At 38.3% G+C, this 14904-nt stretch overlaps 1 protein-coding gene across 5 annotated transcripts in view; it reads right to left on the bottom strand.

Moving 5' to 3' along the window:
• Nucleotides 1–14904, bottom strand: part of HDAC9 (histone deacetylase 9) — an 828595-nt gene that overhangs the window by 373021 nt on the left and 440670 nt on the right. For all 5 annotated transcript variants that reach the window (XM_036327963.1, XM_036327967.1, XM_036327965.1 and 2 more), the window contains exon 4: nucleotides 1465–1706. In XM_036327963.1, coding sequence (XP_036183856.1) covers nucleotides 1465–1706 — 242 coding nt within the window. The remainder of the gene's footprint in view (nucleotides 1–1464; nucleotides 1707–14904) is intronic.

A 14904-nucleotide genomic window follows, 5' to 3' on the forward strand; every position in this document is an offset into this window, starting at 1 on the left:
AGTTACCTAAACCTTAAACTATGGTGAAAAACATAAATTTCACTCATCATCATTGCCATCTGAACTTGCTTCAAATGAAGAAGAAGATCTAAACATCAATTTCCCTATTATTGTTTCAAAGGTCAAAAAATAATGCTTCAGAATCATTCAAAAATAAGTCTATAAACTAAATGAAGGTCCTATTATTACAAAATATAGCCATGTATGACTGATTCCACATGGCTCAGTCTTATTCTTAAGGTATCCTGTAGATCAATAAATTGCAAGAGTTCATTTAGTAAAGTTCACTGATAAAATAAAAATTTTATTATGGTTTATATTAGGTGTTGAAGAATGTTATTTTGGAAAACAAAATAGACCTTTCAGTCTAAGGAAATATCCTATAAAATAAGGGACATTGGAAAGAAGAGATCATTTTTACCTTCCCAGACACTGTAATATTAATGTGGTAAAATGGTATAATATTAATGTAGTTATCTATATTAACTCCATATAAATGTGTTGTTATTTGATATGTGAGTAATAGATCAAGCATCTATCATATAATTTATCATATTAATAAAATATTTAAGTCATTTTGAAAGAATTGAACTTATCATAAATATTTTATTATAAATATTTGCTGCTGTAGAGTTTTGTCATAATACATTCAAACTAGACATCTATTCAATCAGACGAAAATAAGTTTTTTAAAATGTCTTTGTCAAAAAGTTGAAAAACATTTTATAAACAAAGCTAAAGTAATACTTACTTCTGAAGATAAAAGGGAAGAAATAGGTACATAGACATTTAAAATGACCTGACAAGAAAATAACCCATCATAAAAAATTCTGGGGACATGGACCTATTTCTCCTCTTAGAAGAATTTAAACAACTTGAGTCTGAAATTGTCTACAACTGCTGACATTCTTTCAATAAATTATAATCTGTAGTCCATTAGACTCACATAAAAATACTGAAAATATCTGTATCAGTTTCTTCATATAATTCTCTCAAGCTTTTTATGTGATTGTTTCTAACGTACCCAGTATGAGGTCTTTTTCATAAGAAACATGAGGGGGAAAATAAGTGACTGAGTTATCCTTTCTGATCAATAATATAAGCAGATTCTTTATAAATATTTAAATGAGCCTTCTGAGGCTAATGATTCTTATTGGTGGAGAACAGATGGGGCAAACGAACAAAATCATGCACTAGAGAATCTTTTAAAAGGGTGGGAGGCTACTCTTCCCTACTATTGAGGCTGTAAACTAAAGGATAAAGAGTGACTGAGGCCCCTTCAAGAAGCAAAGCAGGTGTGTAGTCAGCCTTCCTAGCACTTACCAAGGTTTCCCCCAGTGCAACCACCCTTTCCTCCAAGCCATACTTGCATGTGTAAACAACAGGGAACTGTCCCCTCAGTGCTCCTTCTTCCGCCCAGGGCCCCCTGAGTGCAAAGGTCAGAGGCAGGGACACATTTGCTACCTTGATGTGCTCCTGAAGCTGCGCCTGGTGCTGCCGTGTCAAGTTCTCGTGCTGCTTCTGAAACTCGGCAATCAGGAGCTGCTTCTGGATCTGCTGCTGTTGCTGGATGAGGAGTAGCTCCTGCTGCAGCTGCTTCTCCCGGACGACAGGGTCCACCACGGGCATCATCATCCTGAGGTCCGTCCGTAGGTCCAAAGGGGAGATGGGCTCCAGGCCCACAGGAACCTCCGACTTTACATCCACTGGAGAAACGGGGGGGGAAAGGAAAGGATGTAAGAGATGTGTCCTTGTCCAAATCCATGCTGAACACAGACAAAAAGGAAGACACTATACGCATGCAACAAATTTTACACCAACAAATCTAGTCTTTTTTTTCCCAATGATGATAACAGGTCTTTCGTATATCAATTTTGATAAAATGTACCATATGCTAATTCCCCCCCAGCAATTGGTACTCTGCCTTGAATCGTCCGCATTTACCCTTTTCAAAGAGATGATTCCAATTATTTAAAGGCATCAAAGTCGTTCATAAAACATATTCTACTGGATCACTTACAAAGGTCAAGTTAATTTAGGACCAAAAATGCGTCTCTGCTGAGGAAAGGAAGTCATGTTTTAATAGAGAACTTCTAACACAACTAAGTCTGAATGCTTGTAAACACATTTGTTTGTAACAAGAGTCTGAAGATACATTATAAGTTAAAGCTTTTTACATAATGTTGGGCTATTGGATCCATCAAAGAAAAACACAAATCTGCAAGCTGAAATGTGGGAAATGGTGAGCAGATTAGTTGATCAACCTTGGCAAGGAAGCCAAGACCAGCCATAAAGATATGAGGCTGCCTAGCTTCTCTGTGCTGGTTTTTATTTATTTCTTAAAATATATTTTTATTGGTTTCAGAGAGGAAGGGAGGGAGGGAGGGAGAGAGAGAGAGAGAGAGAGAGAGAGAGAGAGAGAGAGAAACATCAATGATGAGAGATAATTATTGATCCGCTTGCCTCTTTTACACCCCGCTTGGGGATCAAGCCCACAATCTGGGCATGTGCCCTGACCAGGATTTGAACCGTGACCTCCTGGTTCATAGTTCGATGCTCAACCACTGAGACATACTGGCTGGGCTCTGTGCTGGTTTTTAAATGGTAATGATCTGTATAGCAGTCACCTTATTCCTAAATTAAACAAGGCATAAAAAAATTTTAGGATGCTTAGAACAAATATTCAATCAAGTAACAGGATAAAGAAAGATTGAATAATCTGAAAATAACTATAGCTACTTAAATTTATAAAAATTAAGTTAGATAACGTGTATAAAATTCTTAGCATGACTTCTAAGAGATAACTTTCCAGGAGTGGGATAAGCGCAAGAGCTCACAGACAGGGTAGATATGCAGATATGCCAGCTGTTCATGGCTGGCATCCATCCTGATTAGTCAGTGTATATGCCAAACTGGTTGTTAAATATTTTGAATATGACCTTTGGCCACAGGAATCAAGAAAAGTATGTAGTTGAATAAAACAGATTTAGATAAAGATAATAGGGATTTTGGAGGGAGAATGTAGGCCAACTGAACTGCATGTCTTTGCTAAAGTGGTCATCCACTACTGAGACCCAAGTAATTACTGGTGGAAAAAAAGAAAGAAAGAAAATACATATCCAGAGTAGAGAGAAGACAATTAAAAATAACTTAACCCTAGCTGGTTTGGCTCAGTGGATAGAGCATTGGCCTGGGGACTGAAGGGTCCCAGGTTTGATTCCAACCAAGGACACATGCCCGGGTTGCGGACTTGATCCTTAGTAGGGAGCATGCAGAAGGCAGCTGATTAATGAAGCTCTCTCATCATTGATGTTTCTATCTCTTTCTCTCCCTCTCCCTTCCTCTCTGAAACCAATAAAAAATATATTTAAAATAAATAAATAAATAAATAACTTAAAATATTTTAACACTATGGGAACAAGAAAACAAAAAAGCTTCTATAAGTAAACTTTGACATGCAGGCTGCTTATTTTCAACCTCTGATCTAAAATCTAAATTCCTGTTCCCATCCTTCTGACTGTGACCATGAGCATGCTATGTAAGTTCTCTAGGCCTCAGTTTCCTCATATGTACAATGCAGATAATTATAGCAGAGTAACAACACAGAGTTGTTAAAAGGGTTAAATTGAATAATTCACTAAAAGACAACATTACACATCCCTCAATAAATGCTTTTGGTTTCTTGATTTACAGAAAAATGGTAATTTCCTGTATAGTACAATAAACCATCAACACTGTGTAGTCACAAAACAAAAGTATTAGGAGCAAGTATGAAAATAAAATTGTATATGCTACATATTAGAAAATAAAAACACTAAAACCTCTAGGAAATGAAAAAAGAAAATAGATAAGCAACTCAAAAATTTCACCTTCACTAGAAAAGCAAGGCAACTTTTAGGTCAAAATAAGGCATCATTTTCTAATTATTAAATATCAGATATATGGTTGATGTATATGTGTGTGTTTTGTCCCATTGTAAGCATCCAACAAAGTAGACAACTATAAATCACAAAATACACTGCCAATTGGTTTAAAACTTCTGAAAAACAATTTATTAATATATATTAAGAGGCATTAAATATTTCTGCCATTTGATTCAGGTTTGCCAACTCTAGAAATCTATCTTAAGAAGATAATACTAACAGGAAGAAACAGTTCGATGCTGTTTACTGAAGTGCTATTGTTTTCATTGAAATCACCAACTACAAGGAAATGTCCAAGGAAAATATGTCATGTCCATTAGGTGTAAAAACATGCAATCATTAAAAATGTTTATGGGAACATGAAAAATGTTGTTACAGCATTAAATGAAAAAAAAAAACAGTAATAAAAGTGAAGTAAACCCTATGATATCTCTTTAAACTACATAAATATAATTTAATTTAGTCAATATACATTTATGAGAACTTTAAGTTGCCAGGCATGATTGCAGATGTTGGAGTTTACTAGTTAAACAAAAAAGACAAAAATCCCAGCCCTCACAGAGCATATCACATCTACTGGGGTTTTAATTACATGACTCTCTGAATTTCAACAGCAAAGACTGGTGAAATACAGAGCAGAAGATCGTTGTAGTAGGGGTGAAAATATGAATACTTTTCCCCATTCTACTTTTCTATCTTTTTCCAAAATGGCATCTAATGCTCTGACCACTACTGGAGGCAACTTAGATTTCCAGATTCCAGGTTGGGGACCACAAAGTTAATACTCCATGCAACTTAAGAGCTATTTTCAGAGAGTCAGGAAAGCCTAATAGAAATCCCGTCTATAGCAGTTAAGCTGCAAATCGAATGAAACATTCATGTCCTTGCGTATCTTTGAATTGTGTGTGTTCATAGGACTGTGTGTGCACCTGTGAGTGGGGGTGGGAGCGGGGTCGGTGTAAGTCTCGGGTTGCAAACCCTGGTTATTTTCCCCCCAATGTATTGATCAGAAGTCTTTGTGGATGGTGACACCGCTTTAATGAAAATGGTAAGCAACTTATTAATATACCATGGTTTGGTAGATAACGTCTTTTAAATCATGATCTCTGTGAAAGGAAAGCTATTAAAATTGAGCCAAGTTTCAAACTAAATGAAGATGACGGCCCATAAGATCTCTAGTTGCAGAGTCCAATGTAGAACTTTCCTTTAAGGCCCTGGAGGTACATGAGATTTGGAACATTAATTTATAGAGCTGGCACATTTCCAACCCAAAGCAAAGGCTGTTAATGATATATTTCATTTTTACATTAAAAAAGGCCAAACTGCAGCCTCCAGTTTTTCCAGGAAAATGCCAATAAACAAAAATCAGAATTTAACCCTATACAGCAAATGAAAAATTTCAAGAGACTCTGCAATCTCTTCTTCCTGGGATTCTTATTACCTATGAACTGTAAACATCGAACCCCTAAAAGAATCCCCCCCACCAACAAAAAAGATAAGGGAAAAATGTCCCAGGACTCTAAAACAGCTATTGTCAACCTCAAAGGGTAATTTGACTTCTTAACCTGCTATCCCAACAGAAATGATTGTGTCTAACTGCTTGCCTTTGTTCAGAGACTAATCACTAAATTGTGAAAAATCACCCTCAACTTACAGAAACTGCTCTTGATTATAAATAATTGCCCAAGACTGAGAGAAAGCGGCAGGCAAGATCCCGGTCTTTCATCCAATTTATTCAGCAGCAATCCACATTCCATTTGTCTAGACTAAATATAGCAGCGTTTATACAAGAAATCAATAGTGCTTGCAGAGAGGAGAGCGAAGGCATGAATATTTCATCAAACTCGGAGAGAAATGGCAATCAGCAAACTGATGGTGCTGCATAGGTCATCTTTGGCCTGCTGGATTAGTGCCTGCTCCTTGGACAATAGCTCATCTCTGGCTAATCATAATCATATCATAGCCATTCTTTCTATTTTTAACATTAATTGCACTGTGGGTGACAAAGACTCATCGTATTCCAAAAGGAATGATGGATTTTTCTTATGTCTTCCGTGACAGGCTAATAGGCCTCCCCAGGAGCAATAATAGTAACACAATACCAGGACCGAGTTTTAACACATTACAGTCCCTTTCATATCCCAGAATGTGAAAGAAAGGGCACTGTCCGCAGCTGCTGTATTATCATAATTAGAAATAATCAACTTACCAGGAAAAATTAACAACCGATTTTAACAGTGAAGAAATGGAATCATCCCTGTTCACACATTTCTTGTCTAGGAACATGCAAATTCCTTACAAATTACTTTGAACAGGTGGCCAGTGATACATAAATTAGAAAGAAGTTGATGACAACAAATATTAGTGTTAGCATTACTTAGAAATGAATCATGTTTTCTTAACAGATCGCAAGACCTCGTAACTTCATTTGTACTTACCCAATGTGTCGGACATTTCAAATACATGCCAACATGTTATAGTATATGTAATTACCCTAAATCCAAATCTCTATTCAGAACATTTCCATATTATATATTAATAGTTTTAAATACTAATTTACAAAGTCCTGTCCATTCCTTCTTCAGTGTCCTTTAGATTGTTCTTTGATAGTTTTTGGCTTCGCAATTATCACCTCATGCAATCTCCTTGGAAAGTTTTTAGTTCCTAATAATCAGGGAAACAAAAGGCTTCCATTTCAAAATAAAAATCTCAGACCATACAGATGTTTATAATAATTACATTTATTTAAGCAACATGCAGACCTGTGCAGCTATAATTAAATTTCTGTGGCAAACGCTTTCCTTTTAAATACCACAGCTGTTAAAGAGGTAATTCAGAGTACTGAGGGTCATCGAGTAGCACTGCAGTGTGTCTTCCTCCTTCACTTTCGATGCTGGTAGTTATAGCACAGGTAAGTAGGAAGAATTTTCCTGTGTTCCAGAGCAGGAATCTTTGGTTGCTACTTTATCAGCTGACTTGCAAACAGGAAGCCTTCCATTTTAATAATGTTTTGAATGAACAACTGTCAAACCCCATGGATGGAAAAATTCTAAGAATGCACCATTTTGACCACTGACAACTATCCCAACTGTGACTGAAAACTGTTCATGTTGCTCCTCTGAAATGAGATCTCAAAGCAGCAGAGGGAAAAAATACAGGTTTTCACACACAAAAAAAATGCCATAGGCACAATCTCACCACCAATTTGTATGTGTCAACTTAGTTAAAAATTGAAACTTGAAAAAAATGCATAAAAACTGGAATCATCTTTTACTATCTCAGTTATGCATAGTTAGAGCAGCTACAACTTGGGGCATGGCATCACCAGCACTGCTCAGAGCCAGATTGTATGGAAATTAAGTTCTTTATACCAAGGAAATGGTTGTCCACAGCCACTGGCATGAGGGCATATGCACTACACATTCTGGGTCTGGGGAGAAACAAATGTTGCTCTGCTCATCCCTTCTGCTTCCCCTGTGACCGTTGGGGCCTGCTGACTGCCCACCAGAAAAGGCTGCCTGCTGTGCTGTTTTCTGCTTTAACATTGTCCAATCAACTATGGAGTCATATCGGTAGTTCAGGGTTCCGATAAGAATGTGGATGTGCCCTAGCTGGCGTGGCTCAGTGGATAGAGTGTCGGCCTGTGGACTGAAGGGTCGCAGGTTCGATTCCAGTTAAGGGCACATGCCTGGGTTGCAGGCTCAATCCCTAGTAGGGGGTGTGCAGGAGGCAGCTGATCAATGATTCTCTCTCATAATTGATGTTTTTTTTTTCTCTCTCTCTCCCTCTTCCTTCCTCTCAAAATCAATAAAAAATTATATATATATATATATATAGATAGATAGATAGATAGATAGATAGATAGATATAGATATATTTAAAGAATGTGGATGAACTGTCTCAGATACATGTAATCAGGGCTTCCTCAAAGTGTAGCCTATAATAACAATTAGGCTACATGACCTATTTGGCAAGATTTTGTGTAAAACTTCAGCACATATAGATATCTTTCACTAACCTTTTTCTATTTGTTTCTTTTTGCCAGCCTTTGCCAGGGCAGGCTAGTTCTACTAGAATATGTCAGCATGTATTCTAATGATCTCTGAAACTCTGCTCAGTACGAATGCCCTGATGCTAGCTTGTCAGGTAGTGCAGAGAGGTTGTCATCTTCTGTATATGGTATACACTGCCCTGTCTTGTGTTTCTGTACTTTCCAGCCAAACCAGAATCAATAAGGAATAACAAAGTGACACCACCAATTATGAAGTTATCTGTATACTGTCTGTGTATGAAACTCTTTGGATGCATCTACGCAAGTGTACTGATCACTGGTCGGTCAACATCAGTACAGTCTTCATCGTGAGCCCTCTTGAGCAGAAACTGGAGAGGTGTAGGGAGGTGGGTGGAAGACGATCCCTAAGAAGCACATTCTAGTCTGAGGCCTAACCATACCACTTTCAATGTGGGATGTCAATCCATTTCGAAGAATCTTAAAGTTTGCTCGGGTCCAGTCACAGGGGATATGTAGTTCTCCTCACTCCAGTTTTATTATTACTTCCTCATCATTGGTTATGTTGAACATTGGAGAGAGTTTGTCAGGTAGAAGCCATGGGTTTTGGGAAATAAACAACTTAAGTCTGTTTTTTCCTTCAACTCCATGAAGTTGATTTAAATTAATTGAAACCACCTTTGATATTTCCTTTTCTGAAATCCTGCTACCCCCTCCACCCCTTTCTTAACACTGACTTGGACCCAAAGAAACACAGTTTAATAATTTTATTTATATATTTATTCTTTAGATGGTGTTGGTTATATCATAAATCTAATTGAGGACAGGGTGGGCCTGGTACCCGTTTGTATCTTGTGCCTCTCATCCTTTGCCTCATAACTCTTAACTATTACACCTTTTAAAGAATGGATCAAGACTGTTTAGTGAAAGGGCGAGGACTACGCCCTCCATCTTACCCTGGGTCCTTCATTTTTGAGCAGACCCATGTGCTCGGCAAGGCTTCTTCCCGGAAGAAGCCTCTGCTAGCCACACCCAGGATTTCTCTGAACTAGCCAATGATAATCAAGGGAAGTGCACGCCATCAATATGACCACATCCTGTGTAATGAGACACTGACTTGTGCCTGGCCAATCAGCGGGGCCCACAGTCCCCTCTCCTGCCCTTACTCCACCCCCCCCTATAAAACTCCTCCCATCAGGCTTTGCTCTCTCTGCCACTTGGCTTGCCGTTGTGTCGGTGAGTGTGGTGGACGGGGAGCTCGAGCTAACTTGAAATAAAGGACTCTTTGCTTTTGCATCGGACTCGCTGGCTCCCTGGTGGGCTCTTGGGAATCTTGAAATCTGGGCATAACATTTAGCACTGCATGTATCTAAAACGATATTTAAGTCATTGTTTTTATAACATCATCAGGTTGGCCTATTATTTAATTCACTCCTTTATTCAGCAAATATTTATAAAGCCCTATTACATGCAAAAACAGTTTTCAGTGAACGAGGAAGGAACCGATTTCAAGAAACTCAAACTCTGATGTGGAAGATCAACCCATGACCCTATGCAGAAAACATGATGCATTCAGGGCAGGGAGGTTGGTGCTCCAGAATCCCACTTGGGCTGCTTCTATTTTCTCTCAGGATTCTTCAGGGTGATCTCTTCCATTCCCAGGACTGCATTTACTTCCTCTATTGTGACAATTCTATGTCCTGCCTCCGCATCTATTCCAAATTTGTGACCCATATGTGTCACTACTCCTGGTGCTCTCCATTCAGCATCTCATGCTGCCCTTTCTCTGGAGCCTTGAGTCTCAATTACTGCAGCCAGAGGAGAACATGGAAGGGATATGACTCCCCTCTCTCCCTTTTATTATCCTTATCCACTCCACAGAAATGATATCTTCTACTCTTATTCTTATTCACATATATATTCTTTTACTACTACTCTTATTCAAATATTGTTTTAATTCATCAAGATCAGTCTATCACAACTGCCTGTTTTGCTAAAGCAGTCAGTCCTCAGTCACTTTCCGGGCTAAAACCCATCAGTGGGCCCCCCATAGTGAACATGTGGCCTGTCCCTACACTGGGTTTCCTGTTTATTTTTCTGGCTTCAACACCATCTACTGTCCCTTCAATTGAGTCACACTGATCTTTCAGCTCCTTAAACACACCATGCTCTCCCATGTCTCAGAGATTCCTCATACATTCTCTCTTATCCTAAAATACCTCACCCCATTTTTTCTAGACTGGTTCTTACTTATCCTTCACATCTTAGCTAAAAATGACTTGATGTGGGATGTCTTTCTGAGTCCTATTGCATTTTCCTCTTACATTTTGCAGTTATTTTCCCTAACATTTGTTTAACTGCCTCCTTTCACCATTACTTTAAGTTCCATGACTATAGTTTCCATACCTAGTACAGCATAAAAACAGTAAAGCCAAAATATACACCTGGAATTAAGGAATAAATGAATAAATGACAGTCAATAGAATGCCTCAGTAGAATGCTTTACCCCATGCTAGATTATTAGAAAATTAGATGGTCCTGGCCAGACAGCTCAGGATACAGCATCGCCCAAGGTTGCGGGTTCAATCCCTGGGCAGGGAACATAAAAGAATCAACAATGAATGCATAAGTAAGTGGAACAACAAATAAATGTTTCTCTCTCTTTCCTGAAAATCAATAATAAGTAAATAAGAAAGAAAATTAGACCAGAACTCATATGCTTCAAGCTAGCAATTTTTTAAAATCTCCAACTTGAAAATGAAGGAATAATTACTAAATGTAAATAAAAAAGAATACATTCTCATAAAGTTATTTAATCAAAATTCTTTAATATTTTATAAAAAATAACTAGTAATTGTTTTTTTTTTTTAAACACTGAAGCAATTTTTATTGAAGGTTCTTCACTGAAATGTGTAATATCCTTTCAGTCTTGGAAGGTACATTTCTTTTCTGAAAAAGTAAATTAATATATTTAAATGTGCCTAGCATACAAAATGGGAAATGGAAAAACAAGTAATACAACCTCAGTTTGATGACAATGCTGCCAAAATTTCACTTTAGTAATACAACTATTCTTAGCTGACTTTCCACTATTAATATTTATGATTGCATCACCATAAAATAAAAAGAATTTGTAAGTTCTCAGACAGGAAAAGTATAATTTTTATAACAAGAATTATTTAAATTGATTAGTCCAGAAATACAATTCTCCCTCAAAGTGATTCTGTTCAAGTTATACATGTCTTTAGTTTCTTTAAAGTGCACTAATACATGGCATAAGTGAAAAGAAAATAAATGCAAGAAGCAATCTGGGCTTTGATTTACTATTCTCTTATTTCCCAGGGGTCTGAACAGGAAACAAAAATAACCACAAATGACTAAAATATCAGTAGGCCTTGAAATATCAACATTTAAGTTAGAGCAAGCTAACTTTTTAATCAAAGCCTTACTATTTTGATTTACTTAATTCAAATTCCCTCTCTGCAAATATGCTTTTGAATTAAGCAGTCATAACAAACCATAACACAAACATGAACTGCCAACTCATTTGTAATACCCACTTAGGTCTAAAGTATTGCAGTGTTTGCTAGTTTCTTACTATTTGAGAATCAGGTAAAAGCTTCATTGAGCTTCTTGCAGCACGGAAACAAAATCAAGCCAATTTATGTGACTTCAAGGTAATAGGAGCTAAAAACCTAATCCATATTATTTTGTAAGTGGAGATGAAGATGTAATCTGATACAATGATACCTGTAAGTGAAGTTTTAGTAGATGTAAAACTTTAGTGTTTTAAAATAGTAAATATGGGTATTAATTTTTAAAAAGTTATTTATTTGGCCACATATAAAACTCCTGATCTAGGATTTAGAGCAAAATTACTCCTCTAAGAATGACAATGAAGGTGAGATGAGACAAACTGTGTTTTTTTTCTACAATTTATAGTTCTCCTAGGTTACAGACAAATACTAGATTACTACTATTTGCAAATGTCTAACAAAACTCTCTCTCTCTCTCTCTCTCTCTCTCTCTCTCTCTCTCTCTCTCTCTCTCTCTCTCTCTCTCTTTCATTATGAAAACCGAATATTTAGGCAGGGGATTACTTTCTATCCCCAGAATTTTGTCCATCATCTGACACGTAATATAAACTTAATAAATAAGTTTAATGAATATCAGTTGAATAAACGACCTCCTCAGCAGATACCCCTTCTAACAACACTTTCTAAACAAATCACATTTGCTTATTCAGCAAATGAACTTTTTTTCAAAGAATATGTTACCAGTCTTCTATCAGGAAGCAGTGTTTGTGGAAGTGTATAACTGCTGTTTCGATTGAAGAAAAAAAGAAGAGCAATTATTGGCTCTTGTGTCCTGCCAGCAAGAACAAATTACCTTTAGCCACTAAAGAAGTATTCCAATACTGTCTGAAAGCTTCACTGCTCAATATGTTCAAGACAATGGCATGTCTTGAAAGGTTCAGGAAAGTAGGCAGAGAAAAGGGCAGACACGCCATGCACCGCGCTTCCCTGTCCTTCTCTTTCATTCAAACCAGGTCTTTTCCTTTGCTGCCCTTGACCCTGCAGAATGGGAAGAGGACCTCAAACAATGCACATTTGTTTTTCTTTTCCAGATAGCAGTTGTTTCCTAAGTTGGGACGGAATCTTTACTACAAAACAAAAGTCTTAAAGCCCCACTACAACCTCCTAATATAGGACTGCATTGGCTTTTTAGAAAGCAAAGACATTTCTTGAAACAGCTAGACACTTTCTTCAAATCAAATCTTATGAATAGTCCCTACTCAGAAAACCATCGCCAGTGAAACTGCGAAAGGGGAACTGACGTCCCACCCACCCACTCACTTGCTCGCTGGCTCCTTTCCCTGGGAATCCAGACGCCATGGAATTCAGTTTGAAAATCATTGTTCTAACTGCAATGTAGCTTTAGTTGCCAAATTCAAATTAGAGGCAAATTACATTACTATTGTTTCAAAGAACAATGCATTACTGTTTCATGGAATTATGGAGCTTTGGAATTTTTGAATTGGAAAACATTAATAAAGTTCCTCTTCATACATACAATTGGGGGAGAGAGGGTAAATGTTAAAAAATAAAAATTCATCTAACGTTGCATAATTTTAAACAGAGCCAGACAAATGCATTGGCACCTCTGTTTATATTATTGCCACATGGTGGCACCACTTTTGCTCAGAAGTAGGAATACCCACTTATCCTTTGTCAGGAAGAGCTGTGGATATGTGAGTTTTACAATAATTATGCAAGCCTGGAATTATGCCGAGTTTTTAGAGCTTGAGCATTCAAATGAAATGTGACTTCCCTATGCGAATTCTAAATTTGGCTTTCTAAACATGGGCAAAAAACAACAACCATAAAACCAAATACTAATACCATAATATCAGTTCGTCTGGATAGGACTTTTCATTTAAATTATGAAGCCAACAGCAATACTTCACTTATTATGAGCTAAACACTGTTCTGAAGCTTTATACAATAAACTAAAGGCCCGGTGCACGAAATTCATGCACTGGGGGCGGGGGGGCGGGGGGTGTCGCTCAGCCCAGCCTGAACCCTCTCCAATCTGGGACCCCTCGGGGGATGTCCGACTGCCAGTTTAGGCCCAATCTCTGTGATATTTAGACCTGATCCCTGTGGTATCAATTAGCATATTCCCTCCTATTGGCTGTGGGTACTGCCATCTTTGAGGGTGGGGCAGTAATTAGCATATTCCCTCCTTATTGGCTGTTGGCACTGCCATCTTTGAGGGCGGGGCAGTCAATTAGCATATTCCCTCCTGTGGGATCGGGCCTAAACCGGCAGTCAGACATCCCTCTCACAATCCGGGACTGCTGGCTCCCAACCACTCACCTGTCTGCCAACCTGGTCACCCCCTAACCACTCCCTTGCCAGGCTGATCGATGCCTAACTGCTCCCCTGCCAGTCCTGTTGCCTCCAACTGCCCTCCCCTGCTGGTCCAGTCACCCCCAACTGCCCTCCCCTACTGGCCTCGTCGCCCCCAACTGCCCTCCCCTGCCGGCTCGGTCAACACTAACTGCCCTCCCCTGCTAGCCCGGTCCCCCCCAACTGCCCTCCCCTGCAGGCCTGGTCACCCCCAACTGCCCTCCCCTGCTGGCCATCTTGTGGCTGTGGGTGCTGCCATCTTTGAGTGCAGGGCAGTCAATTAGCATATTCTCTCCTTATTGGATGTGGGCACCACCATATTTGAGGATGGGACAGTCAATTAGCATATTCCCTCCTTATTGGCTGTGGATGCTGCCATCTTTACGACAGCATGAGGGTCAATTAGCATATCCCCCTTTATTAGATAGGATATTGATTCATTTATTCTTCCTTACGTTAGAAGGTTGTACTCTCTGGTAACCTATGGGGTAGACACAGTTATGATCCTCATGCACAGATGAAGACAATGAAGGCACGGAGGAATTTGGTCAAAGTCATTAAGCTACTAAGTGGTCCAACAGGAATCAGAACACACGTCATTCAGCCATAGAGTCCATGATCTTAGCCACTGCATTCTTATTTTTCTTGAGATTGATATAATAAGCATCCAATTTAACATCTATGCAGTTCATGTTGGGATATTCCTCGATATAATTAAGACTGAAGATGTTTGTTAAGATAACATCACACATTTTTTATTTTTAGAGGTAAAGAGAAGCATTACTTGTAACTGCCAACATATTCCAAGGAGAGATGTGGAATGGAACACATTTCTGCATATTTTGAGACAGTTTTGTATTTTCAGGTGAATTTAAAGCATCTTTCTTAACATGTGTGTTTCAATGCTCTTTTTAGAAACAACTCTAGGAATTGAAAATTTGATATTTTACCCTTTTCTATTAGCTCTAGTAGTGTCTACACAATTCTTTAGATTCATCTTACTATCCAATCTGAATCTCTTAACTCACAGGTAAAGACTGCCTAATAATAAAGTCATTGT

Source organism: Myotis myotis, unplaced genomic scaffold (assembly GCF_014108235.1).
Source record: "Myotis myotis isolate mMyoMyo1 unplaced genomic scaffold, mMyoMyo1.p scaffold_m19_p_11, whole genome shotgun sequence".
NCBI classification, from domain to species: domain Eukaryota; kingdom Metazoa; phylum Chordata; class Mammalia; order Chiroptera; family Vespertilionidae; genus Myotis; species Myotis myotis.